Below are 21,932 nucleotides of genomic sequence, written 5' to 3'. Positions count from 1 at the left end.
TATACTTGAACAATGTTGAAATTGAGTTCAATTATTGTCAATTTTAGATCTAAAATTGAGGGCATAGTTTTGAAGGATTCTTTCACCCTATTTGAAAGTTGATTGGAAGGCAAAATTTGATTAAAATTATCTAAAGTGTTGCAAAATATGAATATAGAGTTAGTTTTTCAATTTAGCAAAATATAAAAATTATGCGGTGAGACCTTCATATCTATCTTCATCTTTTCGTAGCAGAAGTATTTACCGGTTCTCCGGGAAAATATGTTGGTCTAGCAGAAACAATTAGGGGCTTTCAATTAATTCTTTCCGGAGAATTAGATGGTCTTCCTGAACAGGCTTTTTATTTGGTAGGAAACATCGATGAAGCTACTGCGAAGGCTATTAAATTAGAAATGGAGAGTAATTTGAAGAAATGACTTTAAATCTTTGTGTACTGACCCCTAACCGAAGTGTTTGGAATTCCGAAGTGAACGAAATTATTTTATCTACTAACAGTGGCCAAATTGGCGTATTACCAAATCACGCCCCGATTGCCACAGCTGTAGATATCGGTATTTTGAGAATACGCCTTAAGGATCAATGGTTAATGCTGGCTCTAATGGGTGGTTTTGCTAGAATAGGCAATAATGAAATCACTGTTTTAGTAAATGATGCGGAGAAGAGTAGTGATATTGATCCACAGGAAGCTCAAGAAACTCTTGAAATAGCAGAAGCTAATTTGAAGAAAGCTGAAGGCAAAAGACAAATAATTGAGGCAAATCTAGCTCTCAGACGAGCTAGGACACGAGTAGAAGCTCTCAATGCAATTTCTCCGACGTTTTCCCAACCGAGCTATCCCGCTTTGATTATTTTATATATATATATATATATATATAAAATTGCTGTGTGATTATTATTGGAACCAATAAATAATAAAATTGAGGGAATATGTTGAATAAATTAACTAAAAGCTTGTTCGGTTTGGGTTATTTTAAAAACTTAAAGGGAGAAAAAAAAATTATGATTGGTGATCATTTTGAGAAGGTGATGATTATTTTTGATAAAAAAAATTTAAAGGGTATTAATATATATATATAAATAAAATAAAAAGTAATAATTTAAAATAAATAGTATTTTATTATTTTAGTTAATGATTTGAGTAATGTAATGGATAAAAAAGAGTGAAGTGATATTTGATTTTGTATAAGTTTTTTTTAAAATTTATATCGAACAAGGCCTTAGTTTAATTTTTATTATTTTTTTATTTCATATCTTTGCCTTTTATAGCTTTTTAGTAGTCATTTGGATCCGTTCCAAAAACATTTTTACCCACTTATAGCCTGTTGTAGAGATTCATAGCTATCTGATAATATGTTCTGGAATTCTATAAATATTTATTTTTTGCCTAATAAAATTTTTAATTTTTAAAATTTTTGAGTATATTAATTTTTTTTAATTCATTAACAGACTAATTACATGGGATTAAAAATAAAATTAATTAGTTCGGAAACAGTGTTGTATGGGATCCTAAATTAATTAAATGTCGAACAAAGTAAATAAATAAAAGTCAAAAATAAATAAATAGAATATAATCGGTGATTAAATAAATAAAATAAATGATATAAAAATTAAATTAAAATAAAAATATATTTTGTGTTAATTTGGTTTGATATTTTTTTTAGAAAATAAAGTCATATAGATAAAAAAAAAAAAGTAGTAAATCAAAATGACCTTAAGTTGAATTGGGACTCAGATCTAGTGTAGCCAAAAGCAATGAAGAGCGTGTAGTTGCCATCGGATCAATCTAATCTAACGGGCTAGATAGGAAGAGACAAGATTACGAATATATGTTTGATCCAGCGGCTAAGAAAAGAGGCACTTAAATGGACTCGTCCAAATTCCAACACTCTCAAAATGGACCCACTATCAATTGAAACTTTAGATCATTGTTTTGGGAAAGAATTAGAGAAGAAAATTCTTTAAATTGAAATCCTTCATTGGAGCCAAGCGAGCTGATTTGAAAATTTGAAATTCTCGGAGAAGTCCTCTAAACCATATTCTCCTTCGGCTAATAATTGCATTAGTTGCCCATAAAGGTAGTTAGTGGTAAGAGTCGTCTTAAAATATAAAAAATGTCACGGATTCGATTTTATCTAAAAACGTTTTGAGTTTAAGCATGAAACCATGATTGTGGTGTCATGCTAGTTCTCCTTTAATTCCAAAAAAAATATAAATAGTTGCCCAGTTGTCTAGGAGTTCTCACGAAGCGTTTGTAAGTCTCAATCCACGAAATATTACGAATTATGAACTCATATTGATTTTTAGCATATTTGAGTTTCTGTCATTTGTGTAATTTGATTTTGGTCGCGATATTTCATTATAAAGGCTGTTTGGTTGAACGACTCCGAGCATGCTTTGTGTCCCAGACCTGTTGTCTAGCCTCTCTAAGATTACTAGGTCTTCTGATGTCTCCCGAGCCTGGCTCAAACATCCACAGCAGAAAGATTTCATCCAATATAACCTCAAGCCTAGCTTAGGTCTTGTTTGCTTCCTATTTCCATTCCTTTAATTATTTTATATTATTAAATACTTCAAATAATTTTATAAAATTTCTACAAATATATGAAATGGTTTTAAATATTTTTCTTAATAATTATGCAACTTATTTTTATTTGAGGGCTCTTTGAGTTTATTTTTCGAATTTGACAAATTTTGTGTTAAAACTCAAACCAAATCAATTTTCCAATCAATCACTTCTCACCAATCACATCACTCATTTCATTAACAAAAATACTAAAATACTCTCTAATTTAAATTATTATTTTATATTTTATTTATATATATCAATACCTTTAAGTCTTTTTACTTAAAATAATCATTACCTCCTTAAAATCATCCCCCATCATTCAATTTTTCTCTCTTTTCATTTTTTTTTCGTTCTCTCTTTACATGATGTATTGAGCAGCTACCTGTAATAACACTTTGATATAATATATTATTTACATGTGGTGAATACATTTTTGAGACATGTAGAGGAGTTGTATGGAAGGTTTGTTGGCTTAGTACATGTTAGTAGGCAAAGTCTTGATTTATCCACTTACCATTAATGGTCAACCCTCCACTTTCCCAGCTTCTCGATGTAGTATCTCTCTGTCTCGCCTATGTTGCTCTTGACCATGTAGGGTACAAACTTGCTCCTTGCTGCTAATCTGGCTGATGAAATTGTTACCGCCATTATGTGAGAGGAGGGGGTTTGTATCACTCCCTTCTACTACGTATACTAAGGATTTCCTAATACTTTTTGTTATAAAATCTGATGCATACATATGGTTCTTTAGATTGATTTGGATACATGTTAACATTTTGTAAGTTCTCATTCTGTTACTAGATAAACTATTTTATGAAAATGATTGATTATATATTTTGTTAATTCAAAGTTCTTACTTTTTCAAAGCTCAAAATTTATGCTATGAAATATTCTAGAACAATGTTGGAATTGAGTTCAATTATTGTCAATTTATATCTAAAATTGTGGGGTAAGTTTTGAAGGATTCTTTCCCTTTTTGAAAGTTGATTAAAGGCAAAATTTGATTAAAATTATCTTAAAGTATCTAGCAAAATATGAATATCGTCATATTTATGTAATAGATTGACTAATAAATGCTTGAAAAATGATCCAAGTTAATATGGTTAATGTCCTATTGGACTTTATCAAACGATGACCTAAAATTGTCATTTTCTTTTTTTAAGGACATAAAATGTTTTAGGTATATTAACTCACTTTCTATATACTTTATCATGAGGAATGAAATGTAAATAAAAAGTGGATTTTTTATATAGATAGGTTTTGTTAAAAATAAATGCGGTGAAGGTGCCTGACCTTCAGATCTTCAGTCTGACGCTCTCCCAACTGAGATATCCCCGCTTTTGTTTAAATCAAATTTTGTGTATATTCATGTATATTACAATATCTGTATATCAAACACTACAAAAATAAGAAGGCATTTCTGAAAGAAAAAAAAAATAATTCGACGATTTTACCCACAAAATTTGAGACGGAATTAAAAAACGTCAAAAAAATTTAATATAACAAAGAAAAACCGTTGAAAAGAATTAAGAAAATTTTGCCATATCCATTTTCATATCTAATATAGAAGGTAAACATATGTCACAAAATATATGGAAATTTTCCTATGGTACTTTTGATTTGATGTACCTTCCAACGGATTTTAATTCCATTAGAATTCTTGATTAGTGTCAAATTTTTTTGACAAATATATCTACGAAATTGAGGAAGTTAATTTCCGTCCAAAAAGTTCCATCGCAAATACTATTTATATTTATAATTAACTCTCTTTTATTATCACCAAACCCACGTTTCAGCCTCTCCCTCCAAATTTATATTTATGAAATCAGGTTTTCCTTACATATGTATTTTGATTCCTTCTTTGTTTCTTCTCCTTCTTCACATATATTAGCAAACTAAATAAAAAAAATTGAAGAAATAGCAAGCAATAATGGCGAATCGAGATCCAGAGAATGGAGTAGGATTGAATAAGAACAGAGTAAGTAACTTCCTTGATTCATACGAGCGTCAATGGACGTCCTGGCTGGTACCGATGATCGTCGTAGCTAATATCGCTATGTTTATCGCCATCATGTTCATCAACAACTGTCCTAGTAACAATAAATATATCGAAGATGAACGGAACTTGTGTTGCTAGATTCCTCGGTAGGATTTCATTTCAACCTCTCAAAGAGAATCCTCTCTTCGGTCCTTCTTCTTCAGCGTACGTAAAACCTAACCTAGCTAATTGAAATTTGAAGTATAATTGTATTAGTTTCTCATACTTTTGAATACAAATTGGAGAAATTAGGAGGATTAGAATGGAGTAAGATAGTGAATGAACATCAACGGTGGAAATTGATTAGTTGTGTATGGTTACATGCTGGACTTATACATCTGTTTGCGAATATGTTAAGCCTTGTTGTCATTGGAATTCGACTTGAACAACCATTTAGATTCCGTTTGTTTTCTTTGATTTGTAATGAATTGATTAGTTTCTTGTGGAGTTTGTTTATGATTGTTTGTTTGATTTTGATGAACAGTTTGGATTGGAGGAATTTCTCTATTGTCTGGATTTGGTGGAAACATATTATCTTCATTGTTTATATAGAAGAATATTTCAGTTGGTGCTTCTGGAGCTTTGTTTGGTCTTCTTGGTGCTATGTTATCTGAACTTTTCACTAATTGGACTATTTCAGAAGGTTTTTTTTATGGACTTTTCACTTCTTGGTGCTATGTTATCTAAACTTTGTTTGTTTGGTCTTCGCCATTTCTTCTCCTTCTTCTTTGTTTTTTATGGAAACATAAGGTTTTTTATTTAGTTTTCTTATAAAGTAGAAATTTCTGGATTTTCTCTTTTCAGAAAGAAGAGGTAATTGTCATATTTTAGTTTTCTCTTCAATATGGTTCTCATTTACAGGTTCTCTTCATGGGATTCCTTATGGGTTGTGAAGGACACAATAGCTGTACCAGAATACAAGACCACATGGGGCTCAAAAACCTTCAAAAATCAAGTATTGGAACTAACTCCCAACTTTGTTTGCTCAATTCCGGGTAATACTGTTTTTGTTTATACATTAATTCACTACGCAGAGCTGCTTGCTTATTATATGAAAGAAATATACAATTACTGTTATGATCTTTTCATGCATCTCGACATCTCAATTAATATACACTTTCTTGTCAATAGAGATATATTGTATTGAACTTTATTCGATAAGAAAATTTAGTCATCCATGATGATACATTATGTTGTCCTAGTATTGACGTTTATTTATCAAACACATTTATCTCTTTTGTCATCATATTTGAGCATAAGTAACAACACAAAGGTCTAATATTACTGCAACATTAATTACATTGTGTCATCCTTCTGTACATAATCAATATTATCTTTTGATTCCTGAAAATGAAAACTAACTCACTCAATGGTCCTCAATATATATTTTATTCTGCAAGAGTACTTATTTCTATTGTCACCATATTACAAAATAGTGTGTTATATAAATTTTTTATTACTATATCAGGTACACTTTTATGACTGCATCTCAACTCTTTGCACTATTTTCTTGCTTTCTCTTTATTGAAATGAAAACTACATCACATGCATTAGTTTACTTTTTAATTTTTTGATTAGTCATTCTTTTCTAAATTTCTTTCATTGTTTTGACAATTATAATGCTGAATATTTTCAATCGATAAAGTGTGTGAGTACTACTAGGAAAAATTCATATTTTTTTTTGTCATATATATAGGTGATGAATTTATCTTTCTTATTTATTTTTCAGTTTCAATATATATATATATATATATATATATATATATATATATATATATATATAATGAGATATTTCATGGTTAAACACTTATGTTTGATGAACTACTGGATCTAGGAAATCAAATTCATGGTTAGTCCGTCTATTTCAAGTTTCTTTCATTGTTTTGAAATGATAATGCAAATTTGTCAATATTGTGAAGAATTGTTTGTTAAAAATTGTAGTATATCTATCACTTCTTTTATAACTCTTGATGAGATTCCTTGTTGATTTATAATCAATGATTTGTTGGTTTGCTTATAGTGTTTTACATAAACATATCAAGTTGAAATTTGTTTACAGGAAAATGTCATCTTAATCTGAAGATATATATTTTGGAATCAAATCCATCGGGCTTAAGTAAGTCGATATGTCATTTCCTTATAAGTACAATATTTTTGATTAATTCTGGATAAGGAAGGTCGCATATGATGCGAGAAAAAGTAACACAAAATAATTGTTCATTAACCAAGATAATTGGGAGATAATACAAATAATTTTTTTCGGTTTTGAATACAAGAAAAAAAAGTGATGAAAAGTGTTATTTATGAGTTCACTACTTAGTTAGAATATAAGACATTCATTTTTTTTTGCAGGATTATATAATAGGCTTGCATAATTTTGTTTTTTCACAAGTTCCTCTAATGCATATTGATGGAAGTGATGAGAGTTGGAGTAAATGAGTTATAGATGACTACTAAAATGGGAGTAGAGCTCTAATGCATATGGATGAGAAGTGATGTTTCAGTTTTGTGTATTAATAGAAACTATTTAGTCACACATTTTGTTTCTAAGTGAATGGTTTTTTTATAGTAAATTTTTACTACTTTTAAAATATAGTTAGTTATTTTTTAAATTCTTATTATTAAATACAGTTGATAATTAAGAAAAATATGTAATATAATATGATAAATAATTAGGAAAATAATTTTTTAAGGAAATATATTATTTTTCGACGAATATTGTCACGGGCTCAGTCTTTTCACTGACGATCCGTGCGGCACTAGTTACGATCTTCGCAAGAACGAGTAACTAGTCAGCCTTACTCGACGCAACACTCGGCGTTTAATAGAATTGACACAAGAATTCTAGAGAGAGGGAGTAACTCTTACAAAGAATAGTATATTACTCGAATACTTGGTGATTTACAATGTAATACTTCACAGGTATTTATAGGACTAATTTAGCTGTTACATTGATTGTACACTAATTTAGGGATTCTTTATAATTATCAATCAAGGACATTCCTTTTATATGTCAATTATGATGCACTAATCAAGGAATTCCTTCTAACTCTCAATTAGGTGCGCTAATCAAGGACCTTCCTTCCAGCTTCCTTCCAGTCTAGAATCTTCCTTGGGTTGGGCTTAAGAGGGCTCATGCCTCCTCCTCTTCTTGGGCCAGGAGGATTGGGTCGTGACATTCTCCTTAAGCCTCCTCTTCTTGGGCCAGGAAGATTGGGCTGTGACAATATTCTATGAAGTTATCACAAATTTTTTGACGGAATTAGCACAAATTTTCCGACGGATATTCCTACGGAATTAACTTGAACTTTCTGACGGATATTCATACGAAATTATCACGAAGTTTCCGACAAATATTCCTACAGAAAGTTTCCACAAAAATTTCTGACGAATTATGTATTCGTCGAAAGATTTATTGACGAGCGATATTCCGACGTTTATTATAAAAATGGAAAATATGTCACTAACTATAAATTCATCAGAAATTATGTCGGAAATATACGTCACAAATGACACTTAACAATAATTTTGCGATAAGTCTTGGTCTATCAAATGCACCAATGTGATTAATAAATTATATGGATCCATTAAATAATAAAATGGAGTGAAAATGTTGAATCAAATTAACTATCGTTTTTTTTTTGTTTTATATTTCTGATCTTAATCTTTTATAGCATTTTTAACTAAATGTTTTCTTTATTAACAAAAAAAAAAAAACTTTACAATAGTCATTTGGATCCATTATAACAACATTTTCAGCCACTTATAGTCTGTTGACTCGTAGATAGCTTGTAACTTGTTCTGAAGTACTTTACGAGGCAACATAATAAATACCAACACAAGAAGCAAAAATTTAGATGAACATTAGAGGAAGAACAAAATCAGTAGTTAAAAGACTTGTATTGAATTTTAATTTCCTTGACGAACAATATTACAATTACAATGAGGAGTATTTATATACGGAAAACAGTAAATGAAAGATTAACAATTTAATGCATGATGATGCTGGCCTTTTTTTAGTAGATGATTCACATGAGTCTCAAGTTGGATGGAATTTAAGTGTTTGTTAACTAAAATAAAATTTGACTTTACTGACTCGTGTCCTCAACCGATCGAAGGAGCTGGAGCTGAATGCTCGAGACATAGACTATGAATACTATTGAACCATGAATCGCAAGGAGGCTTCAATAAAAAAAATTAAAAGTCGAGATTTATGGCTTGAGGTGAAATCTCATAAAGAAACAAATAACCTTGAAAATTGGTATACATAAGGACATCAGTTTGGTGCAGTAGGTGAAATAATGAGGCTGAAACATGTTTTTTTTTTTTTGTTACAACCCATCTATCTCGCATATTAAAATCAAAAGAAAATAATGTTTTAAGTCTATGAGAGTCTCGATCGTTTTAAGAGATTAAAATAGTCAAAGGGGTACTAATCTCTAATTCAAATCTTAATTTTAAGATTGATTACAAAGTTTTAATTTTAAACCCTAAACTAAAAAATGAATAAGTCTAGGTATGTGTTCGGTTACGACAAGAGAGAATGATTTCGAATATTTAATTCGCCTACAGGTACATCCTAATCGTCCATAAGATGACCTCTACTGATGACATACATTTGGCATAAAATTTATAATTCATTTACTTGTAATTAAGCTTTGTGATTACCTAATCAACAAAATTAATATTTTCATTAGTTTATTATAAAGTGTTTTTTGATGTATGAAAGATGTTAATTATATTTTTGGGATTTAGTATGCCTATATTCTAATGGCCTAAAGGTATTGATATAAGGTTAATTCATTGTCGTATCATCTGATTGTAAATATTTGTTGAAATTTAAGGGGAGATGATGCGTGATTATTTGAAATAATGTTTAAATGATTTTTTTTTTTTAATTAAACATAACGTTACTAGTTTACTATTGAATTAAGTTTTATCAAGTTTTTATAATTATTCAATTATTTAATGAAATGACATTATTTTATCATTTTTTAAAGTGTTAAATTATTCACTTGTGTAAATTGATTTGATGTTGAGAAGAGTTTGAAAGAATTATATGTTTAAAAATAATTTAATTATTAATGAAATAATATTATATTTTATCTATTTATGATGCATAAATAATGAAATTTATGAATGAAGAAGAGTGAAAGTGAAAATATGGTTATGAATTATGATGTGAAGATGAAGAATGTATATGGTTCTAGGTTATAGGTTCATTTAATTCTATTATTAAGAAGATAAGTATGATTAGAAGATAATTCGTAAATTTAATTCTTTCTTTAAACGTTCTAAATTGGGATGAGAGTCATATTTTATAATAAAATGACATTTAAACTAATAGAAGGCGAGAACTTTGGGAGAATGACATTTAAGTATGAGAGTCATAACTTTGGGAGAATACTACTCTTAAATTGTGGTTGTTTTAAAATTTTCACTAACAAAATAATCTATAAAAAAAAATCAGGATTAAATAAATAAATTATGTAAGAATACAAAAAGAAGGCGTATTCATAAGGGACTAATTAAATCAATAATCCAAATATTTGATGCCATATTTTTTCTATAATAAAAAAATATTATTGAAATTAACACTTTTTAACTCTAACCAACATAATGTCTGCCTTACAAATAAATAAAATTCATATTAACAAAGTTGAAACAGACAATACTTATATCTTTGTCGTCGCCATCATCATTATCGTTTTCATCGTCTTTATCATCTTTTTCGTCGACAATATTTAGGATCTGAATATGAGGGATCTGAATATGAGGGACTTCAATGGTTAGGACAATCTAGTGGTCGTCTTACTACTCTCATTCAACGTTGTTTTTGTTATCCATCCAAAAAAAGAAACATGATAACATATTTGATAATGAGACCTTCATTTAACTATTTTCTCATCAATTCACTGATTTTACCCTCATTTCTCGGTCAACCAAAAGTATCATTTCTTACATAATAGACATCTCATATTACTAATTTTGTAACCTCATTTTTTCACCCAACTATCCTAACAGTACCAATATCTTTTAATTTCACTTCAGACAAACCAACAATCTCATCACATCATTAACCTCTTTACTTTAACTTCTTCGGTAGACCAACAATCTCATTCATATATTTAGCCACCAATATTTGTAGTTTTCCAATTAGTCTCTCATATTACTAATCTCTCATCTTATCCCTGGGCAAACCAACAACAAATCTCTTATCATTGACAAACCAATGTTACTGACTTCTTATCCCTCAGTAAACCAACCACCAAACTCAATCAGACTTTCACACGCCTTTTATCCCTCAATAAACAATTTCACAAGTCTCTTATTTTTGGCAAACCAATGTTATTGGCCTCTTATCCCTCTTAGAAAACCAACCACAATTTATCACAATCGACCTCTTATTCATGAGCAATCCAACCACCAATCTCAATCGACCTCACGATCCTTTGTTACCGACCTCTTATCCCTCGGCAAACCAACCACAAATCTCAATCACACTTTCACATGTCTCTTATCATTAGCAAACAAATATTATATGCCTCTTATCCCTCTTCAATCAACCATCACCTCATGATCATTTATTACCAGTCTATTATCCCTCGGCAAACCAACTGTCAATCTTAATCGACATCACAATCCAATGTCATCAGACTCGTATCCCGCGTCCAATCAACTACCTCTCATTTATTACCGATCTCTTATCCACACATACAATTTACTTAAATTTGCATTTTCAAATATTTGAACTCTTATCTAGAGTGTGGCCGAGCCTCTTATCCACAAATATAATTTACTTAAATTTGCATTTGCAAGGATTTGAATTACGATGTTCAATAGGTCAGTTAACCGGTTAAATAGTTCCGGTTAAGTTCGGTTTTACCTTTTATTTTACAAATCGGTTAACCGGTCAATATTGATATTAGTTTTACTAGTTTCAGTTTTACTTGTTCCGGTCAGTTAACCAGTTTAACCGTTAACTGATAATTCAATTTTTTAAATTAAATATTAAACTTATTAAATGATTTCTTTTTCAAAAATTTTTTTTTACCTTACTTTTATGTATTCTCCCTCATCTATCTTATAATATATTATATTTTATATAATATAATATAATATATTATAATAATATTTCCTAGATATATTTAGAAATATATTATAATATATTATATTATTATAACAATATAATATTACACTAATATAATATATTTCAAAAGTCTCCGTTTTTATACTAATAGCCATATAAATTATTTTTTTTTTAAATAAATATACAAATTATAATTTAAAATTTAAAATAACTTATATATATTATTAAATATTATTTATAATATATATAATATTTACAAAATAACTAATATAAATATATGATTAAATTATTACCGGTTTATCGGTTAAACCGCTAAAAATTGTTCCACCGAAAACCAAATCATTTAATCGATAAAAAACCGGTTAACCGGAACCATTAGAACCGGTTAAGCAATATACCGATAATATGAAACCGGTAAGCTATCAATTTGGTGAGGTTATCGGTTTTTAGGTTTTTTTGCATAGTCCTACTTCGAACTATTGTTTCAAGTGTAAAAGATGATCATTTTAACCATCAAACCACTTATAATTATTGATATCTTTTATTTATAATTTTGTGTATGCAAAGTGATATATATATTTTATAACATACAAAATTTCGAATTTTTAATTTTTTTTAGTGAAATTCAAAAAAAAAAAAACATTACACCTTTCTTATATTAATAAGCTAAAATTATATTTTCAATATATAAATATTATTTATCATTTTGTGTTAAAATTAAAATATAAATAAATAATAAAAAAAATTAATTAATTTTTAACAATATTTTTAATAAAAAAATATTAGTTACCATCAAATATAAATTTTAGACAAATAATCATAAATAATAATTTATTTTTATTTAAATATATCGCAAATTAATTTTTAAATAGAATATTATTATTATTATATATAATATAATTTTAAAAAATAATTCATATATATATATATATAATATAATAATATAAAAATAATTAATACAAATATTTATTAAACAAATTATAGAAGAACATGTTAATATAATTAAATTAAATTTTTATTTTTAAAATTGATTAATTCTTAAATGGTTAATGTTTCATTTATTTTTTAAAGATAAAAATAAAAAAAGTTATATAATTTTTAAAAATGGATGCTTATTATTCTTATATAACTAAATTTTTTTTTTTAAATTTATTAAATTGTTAAGGTTGATTATACATTTTATTTATTAATTAGAGAGAGAAATGAAAAAGGAATATAAAAAGTTTTGTGTGTTTCTTATTCGAAACGATCCACAGTTTGAGACATCACGATCCTTTGTTACCGATCTTTTATACCTCGGCAAACTAGTCATAAAACTCAATAGAGATCACAATCCAATATTAACCGACTCTCTTGTCTCGAGTGTAGGTCTCTTATCCACAAATATAGTTTATTTAAATCTGTATTTGCAAGGATTTTAACTCTTGTCTCTAGTGTGAAAAATAATCACTTTAACCATTATAAGTAATTTATGTGTTTTATTTATAATTTTGTATAAGCATTGCATGTTATTAAAAAAAATAGATTTTTATTTTTTTTTTATAAAATTCACATATAATATTACACCCTTTTTATTAATAAGCTAAAGTATATTTTCAGTATAAACTAAATTATTTATTATTTTGAATTAAATATATAATGTAGATAAATAATTAAAAATATTAAGTTATTTTTGACTATATTTTCAGTATAAAAATATTAGTTACCCGTCAAATATACAAATAATCAAAAATAATATTTTATTTTTATAAAAGTATATCGAGAATTAAGTTTTAAATAGATTCTTATATATATATATATAATATAATTTAAAAAAATATATATATAATATAAAAAAAATATATATAATATAAAAATATAAAATTATAAATACAAATAGAATTATATATATATATATATATATATATATATATATATATATATATTACAAATTTTATAATATGTGTTAATATAATTAAATTAATTTTTTATTCTTAAAATTGATTAATTCTTGAAATTTTAATTATTTGTTTAATTTATTAGTTTAGAAAGAAATAAAAAATAATAATAATATATATATATATATATAATCCTATAACATTTTTTAAAATTATATAATTAAATTATTTTTTATTCTTAAAATTTTTTAAATTATTAATATTTGACAATTCATTTTATTTATTTTATTTATTAATTAAAGAGAAATTAAAGAAGAAATATAAAAAGTCTTATTTGTTTTCTTATTCAAACCTACTCAGGACTCATACATAAAATGTACCCATTTACTTTCAAGCTAAGATCCAAACACCCATTTATTCTTAGGCTAAGATTCAAATGGCAAATCAATATTTAACTAATATATATATATATATATATATATATATATATATATATATAAATGAAATAATATATATAAAATATATTATTAATTAATAATAATTTAATCTATTACTTATCTATTCTAATATTATCCAATATAATCTATTATCTACTGTAATATTATCTCTTCTATCTAAGTCAGATATTATAAAATTTGGTTATTGATCTAGAAAGTTAAAATTTAACTGTAGCCAATTATTTTATTCTTAAAATGTCCTACTAATTATAAGTTATTAAAAACATACAGAATAATTGTTATTTTAAAATTGAGATTCTATCATTTTTTTTCAATGTCTCTAATTTAAGTTCATATGAGTCTATGACATGTCTTAGAGAATATATGCATGCACCAGAAAATTATAATTTAGTATTACCAATTAAAGCAACATGTTTGCATGTAAATAAAATTCCATGAAACTTGATTTTGATCATATATATAACATAGATAATTAAACCCCATCATACAATTTTGTGAACTTATTTTAACTATATATAATTTGCTTGATTTGGCGGCTAAGTCTCTTTCGGTGGTATATCGTGATGCTTAGGATCTGGTCCTCCTGGTGCCAACCTTTGAGTATGTATGTCTAATGACCGAAAATCGGCATTATTTTGGTGATTCTTCTCCCATTCAGTTAGTTGGAACCCATATTTTCGTGAAAGGATGTGGCTCTCTAGTGTCATAGACTGACCGAAGTTTACTGTGAATATCAAACTTATAACCATCACCATCAGAATGAGAGCTTTTGATAATATGAGATTTGTCATAGTGTTAGTTTGATGAGATTTTAAGGATTAACTTCAAACTATTTATATTGAAAAAAAAAGTAAAAGTCGTTTTTGTTAGTAAAAAATATAAAATAAAAAGGATAAATAGATGTGGTTTACACATGGATGGAAAAGATTGTATGAATCTACATTAAGTCTAGTTTGGTTTGAAAAATTATTCTAACAACATGAATAATTATATTAAATTTGAGTTATTTTTCTTTTCAGTAACATAAATCCTATTAAGATATTTTTTTAAAGTGAATAATTTTTTTTTATTAATCCCAATATCTCAAATAACACATATACTTTACTTGATGAATCAAATCATGATAATTTATACATTCACTAATTAGAGACAGAAATGAAACAAGAAATATAAAATGTGTTATATGTTTCTTATTCAAACCGATTCACACTCTTTCGCTAAAATCTAAATTAACAACGTGTCTCAACCCAATTATCCCATTTTTATTATTATTATTATTATTTTTATATATATATCCAATGTTACCCGAGCTCTAATTATTCACAAAGTGATATATATCTTTTATAACTACCAAAATTTCGAATTTTTGTTGTTTTAGTGAAATTCAAAAAAAAAAAAATATTACACCCTTTTTATATTAATAAGCTAAAATTATATTTTCAATATATAAATATTATTTATTATTTTGTGTTAAATTTAAAATGTAGAAAAATAATATAAAAATAAATAAATTAATTATTAATTATTTTTTAAATAAAAAAAATATTATTTACAATCAAATATAAATTTTACACAAATAATCATAAATAATAATTTATTTTTATTTAAATATATCGTAAATTAATTTTTAATTAGATTATTATTATATATATATAATATAATGTTTAAAAATGGTTCATATATATATATAATATAAAAATATAAAAATAATTAATACAAATAGAATTAAATATATACATATAAATATTTAGTAAGCAAATTAGAGAAGAAATGTTAATATAATTAAATTAATTTTTTATTCCGTAAAATTAATTAATTTTTGAAATTTTAATTATTTGTTTAATTTATTAGTTTAAATAGAAATGAAAAAAGAATAATTTTTTTTATATAATTTTAAAAAATGTTGTAGAATTATATATATATATATATATATATATATTTATTTGTAAACATTTATTATTCTAATATAAATAAATTATTTTTTTATTTTTAAAATTTATTAAATTATTAATATTTGACAATTCATTTCATTTATTAATTAAAGAGAAATTAAAGAAGGATTATAAAAAGTCTTATTCGTTTTCTTATTCAATTCTAATCAGGTTTGACTCATACCTACAGTGCCCATTTATTTTCACGCTAAGATCCAAACACCAATTTATTCTTAGGCTAAGATTCAAATGGCAAATCAATATTTAACTATTATTATATATATATTTGAAATAATATATTAAAAATATATTCTTAATTAATAATAATTTAATCTATTACTTATCTACTCTAATATTATCCAATATAATCTATTATATAATGTAATATTATATCTTCTATCTAAGTCAAATATTATCAAATTTGGTTACTAATATAGAAAGCATATAACTGTAGCCAATTGTTTTTATTCCGAAAATGTCCCATATAACTGTAGCCAATTGTTTTTATTCCGAAAATGTCCTGTTAATTATAAGTTATTAAAAACTTACAAAATAATTGCTATTTTAAAATTGAGATTCTATCATTTTTTCAATCTCTCTAATTTAAGTTCATATGAGTCTATCTCTATGACATGTCTTAGAGAGTATATGCATGCACCAAAAAATAATGATTTAGTATTACCAATTAAAGCAACATATTTGCATGTAAATAAAATTCCATGAAACTTGATTTTGATCATTTATAACATAGATTATTAAACCCCATTATACAATTTTGTGAACTTATTTTAACTATATATAATTTGTTTGATTTGGCGGCTAAGTCTCTTTCGGTGGTATATCGTGATGCTTAGGATCTGGTCCTCCTGGTGCCAACCTTTGAGTATGTATGTCTAAGGACTGAAAATCGGCATTATTTTGGTGATTCTTCTCCCATTCAGTTAGTTGGAACCCATATTTTCGTGAAAGGATGTGGCTCTCTAGTGTCATAGATTGACCGAAGTCTACTGTGAATATCAAACTTATAACCATCACCATCAGAATGAGAGCTTTTGATAATATGAGATTTGTCATAGTGTTTGTATAGATGTGAAATAGGAGAAAAGTTTGATAAGATTTTAAGGATTAACTTCAAACTATTTATATTGAAAAAAAAGTAAGAGGCACCTACTAATATAATATTAGTTTTTGTTAGTAAAAAATATAAAATAAAAAGGATAAATAGATGTGGTGGATGGATAAGATTGTGTGAATTTACAATAAGTCTAGTTTGGTTTGAAAAATTATTCTAACAACATGAATAATTATATTAAATTTGAGTTATTTTTCTTTTTCAGTAACATAAATCATATTAAGATATTTCTTTTTATTTTTTTTAAAGTGAATAATTTTTTTTATTAATCCCAATATCTCAAATAACACATATACTTTACTTCATGAATCAAATCATGATAATTTATACATTCATTAATTAGAGACATAAATGAAAAAAGGAATATAAAAAGTGTTATATGTTTTATTATTCAAACCCATCCACGAATCGAATTGACTCATTGCTCTTTCGTTAAAATCTAAATTAACAACTTGTCTCAACCCAACTATTCCATTATTATTATTATTATTGTTATTATTATTTATATATATATATATATCCAATGTTACCCGAGCTGTAATTATTCGCGAAGAGAAGTACCTTACTATGTTCATTACCGAATCTAACCACTTCTCATTTGCAAGGATTCTAACTCTGGTTCTTATCCACAAATATAATCTATATATAATTATATATATTTAATAATGTCTAATCTAATATTTGAGAGATTTACTACACGCATACACAATCATTGATTATCTCTTTAAACTAATAAATATTCTCTCTTAAAATAAATTTATCTTTCTTAATTAATTTTTTTATTATTATTTATTTTCTTTCTCCTACAATATATATTATAATAATATATTACTTTTTATATTTTATCTCTCATTATTTATTTATATATATATAAATATATATAAACTTTTATTTTTCTTAAGTATATTTTTTCTAATGATAATAAAAATTAATATCTGTAATTTATATATAATGAGAGAAAAAAATTAATGAAGGGACATAAAGTTAAATATAATATATAAATATATATAAAGTGAAATAAAATATTTAAATAAATTAAAAAAAATTAATTATTATTATTATTATTTTATTTTCTCACTCTTACCATATATATAATAATAATATATTATTTTTTTTTATTTTTCTCTCACATTTTATATATATATATATATATATATATATATATATATATATATATATATATATATATATATATATATAAACTTTTATTTCTCTTAAATATATTTTATCTCTTGATAATAAAAAATAACATATATAATGAGATAAAAAAAAATTAACACACACTCCCTCCACGAACTAATTCCCAAACTAAGTCGTTTAACTTCCCAAACTAACTTACTTTGTTCATTATTTCCAAAACTAACCTATTTTACTATTTAAATTTAGTTATTGTTTTAAAATTTATTAAATTATTACATTTAAATTCATTATATATATATATATATTTTAAAATTATTATTTTTATAAATTTAATTATTTATATTTTGATATATACATTTTAAATTATTATTTTTGTAAATTTGATTATTTATATTTTGATACATATTTTAAATTATTATTTTTTATAAATTTGAACTCTTGTCTCGAGTGTGCCCTCTTATCCACAAATATAATTTACTTAAATTTTCATTTGCAAGGATTCGAATTAGGGTGTTCAACAAGTCGGTTAAACAGTTCCGTTTAAGTTCGATTTTACCTTTTATTTTACAAACCGGTTAACTGGTTAATATTGGTATCAGTTTTACTAGTTTTTGTTTTACTTATTTCGGTCGGTTATTCAATTTAATCGTTATCTGATAATTCAATTTTTTAAATTAAGTATTAAACTTATTAAATGATTTCTTTTTCAAAATTCTTGTTTGTACCTTACTTTTATGGTATTCTCCATTATCTATCTTATAATATATTATCTTTTTATATAATATATTATAATGATATTTCCTAGATATATTTAAAAATATATTATAATATATTATATTATTATAACAATATAATATTACAATAATATAATATATTTCAAAAGTCTCCATTTGTATACTAATAGTTATATAAATTAATTTTTTTAAACAAGTATACAAATTATAATTTAAAATTTAAAATAACTTATATATATTATTAAATATTATTTATAATATATGTAATATTTACAAAACAACTAATATAAATATATGATTAAATTATTACCGATTTATCGGTTAAACCGCTAAAAAAATAGTTCAACCGAAAATCGAACCGTTTAACTAATAAAAAACCGGTTAACCGGAACCATTAAAATCGGTTAACCAATAAACCGATAATATAAAATCGGTAAGCTATCGATTCGGTAAGGTTATCGTTTTTTTGCACAGTTCTACTTCGAACTCTTGTTTCGAATGTGAAAGATGATCATTTTAACTATCGAACCACTTATAATTATTGATATCTTTTATTTATAATTTTGTGTGTGCAAAGTGATATATATCTTTTATAACTAACAAAATTTCGAATTTTTGATTTGTTTTAGTGAATTTAACAAAAAAAAAAAATATTAAACCCTTTTTATATTAATAAGCTAAAATTATATTTTCAATATATAAATATTATTTATTATTTTGTGTTAAATTTAAAATGTAGATAAATAATATAAAAATAAATTTATTAATTATTAAATAATTTTTCAATAAAAAATTATTAGTTACAGTCAAATATAAATTTTAGACAAATAATCATAAATAATAATTTATTTTTATTTAAATATATCGCAAATTAATTTTTAAATAGATTATTATATATATATAATATAATTTTTAAAAATGGTTCATATATATAATATAATAATATAAAATAATTAATATAGATAGAATTAAATATATACATATAAATATTTAGTAAACAAATTATAGAAAAACATGTTAATATAATTAAATTAATTTTTTATTTTTAAAATGGATTAATTCTTAAATGGCTAATGTTTCATTAACGTTTCTTTTGGTAAATGATCAATTGACATCTAACTACACTAGTATATTTTATTATATAAAATTTTGTCGATAACATGCTTATAAATGAAAATGGTACTTGGACCGAGTCATTGAGTACAAGGTACACTGAAATATCTCAAAGGGTTTCTCAATTTTGGGATGCTGGTACAACATTAAAATGTACAAGAAAATTGAGTTTGGACAGGGTAGAGCAATTGCATGCATACGCATTCCAGTAATAGAAGAATATGATCAACCTTTGAATGATCTACTTGAGTAGAGCCATCAATTTGGGTTAGGCCCGTTGAGTTGGCCCACCCCGCCAAACAATTTAGACGGGTTTAGTTGAAATATTAGCAACCCATTTGGAAGTGAGTCTACACGGGCCAGCCCACTCGGGTCGTGGGCCTAGGCGGGTCGGATTTGTGTTGGCCCGCGGGTTGGCAACAAAAAATCTAATTTGATTTATAGAGTAATAGTCATATGTTACATAGTCCTAGTTTTTTTCTCCCCAGCATCACTACAACAGTCGATACTCAATACTTCGCGCATCGACCGTCGGCTTCTTATTTGTTCCGTCTTTTTTCTCTTCGTTCTCGTCTTCAAGGGTTCATGGATTCAAACTTGGTTCCAGACTACAGCACTCAATACTCAACCTAGATGAAGCATGTAAATCATGATGGTGCTTTTATTTTTAGAAATAATGTTATTTCTGATATTAACCGATTCTACATGAGGGAGAAAGAGAAACTTAAGCATGTTTTCGCCACCGTTAAAAATAGAGTTTGTTTAACTTCATATTTGTGGACAGCATGTACTAGTGAGGGGTATATTTGTTTGACTTCTAATTTTGTTGACAGTGATTGGAAACTGAACAGCAAAATACTTAACTTTTTTCATATGCCTCCTCCACACTTAGGAGTTGAATTAGCTGCTAAGTTGTTTTCTAGTGTTTTTTACTTGTACTCTCTAATTAGTTTATATTTTCTTATTATAACTATTTAAATTAATGTAGGAAATGATGGCATATGAGAGCCGAACAATTACAAGTGCTGGAAAATGTCAATTAAATCTCTATTTGGAGGAGCCAAAACTTGAATTTGTATATTATCAAGATTTGGATGTTTTGGAGTATTGGAAGAATCAAAAGAATCGGTACCCAATCCTTTCACTTATGAAATGTGATGTTTTGGCTATTCCTATAACTACTATTGCATTAGAATTAGTTTTTTCCATTGGTACTCGAGTGCTTACCAAGTATAGAAGTAGTTCAACTCTTACTGAAAATGTGCGATCTCTTATTTGTACTAGCAATTGGTTATATGGATATGATATCGGTAATTTTATTTACAAATTTTTAATTATTTTCTTGAATTATTTGTGACTTGTAACTTCATATATTAGTGTATTTTGATTTGAATTTTTAACTACCTTCATTTTTGTGTATTTCATATGTATATAAAAATCAAGAAGGCAACGTAATAGTTACATCAATATTGTCCAAGCAATGATCAAATGTTCTAGAGGATGTTGATGCAGACATTGAAGAAAAAGGCGATGAAGAAGAAGGATTTGACATGGATTATATCTTGATTGATATTATTTAAAGAATGTTGACTTTACTGAAATTTATATTTTATGAATTTTTCAAATTTGAGTTATTTTGTTGAACTATTTGGTCAATTAATGTGTAACGATAGACAAGACTCTTGTTTGGTGTATTATAACTATTTGATCATGTTTTTGAACTCTTGTTTTCTATAACTATTAATGATTTTTGTTTATTTTTATTTGTAGTGAGACAACCCGCTGACTGGCATGTCTAACCCGCAACCCACTTTGGGTTGGGTTGGGGACAAAATTTGTTAATTCTAGCTATA

The 21,932-nt window shown here is 25.8% G+C and overlaps 1 protein-coding gene and 1 pseudogene across 1 annotated transcript; both read left to right on the top strand.

The window, feature by feature from the left end:
- The first annotated feature begins 223 nt into the window (after positions 1-223).
- Positions 224-1,787, top strand: LOC124927425 (ATP synthase epsilon chain, chloroplastic). Its single transcript, XM_047467831.1, has 2 exons — positions 224-816; positions 1,733-1,787. Exons 1-2 carry the CDS (start codon positions 413-415, stop codon positions 1,785-1,787), a joined length of 459 nt encoding a protein of 152 aa, XP_047323787.1. The 5' UTR covers positions 224-412.
- Positions 1,788-4,446: 2,659 nt separating this feature from the next.
- On the top strand, positions 4,447-21,659 carry LOC124927414 (annotated as a pseudogene).
- The last annotated feature ends 273 nt before the right edge of the window (positions 21,660-21,932 follow it).

The sequence above is a fragment of the Impatiens glandulifera genome, chromosome 1, assembly GCF_907164915.1.
Source record: "Impatiens glandulifera chromosome 1, dImpGla2.1, whole genome shotgun sequence".
NCBI classification, from domain to species: domain Eukaryota; kingdom Viridiplantae; phylum Streptophyta; class Magnoliopsida; order Ericales; family Balsaminaceae; genus Impatiens; species Impatiens glandulifera.
The sequence above is the reverse complement of the archived record's forward strand: the minus strand, read 5'-3'. Positions and strand labels throughout refer to the sequence as shown.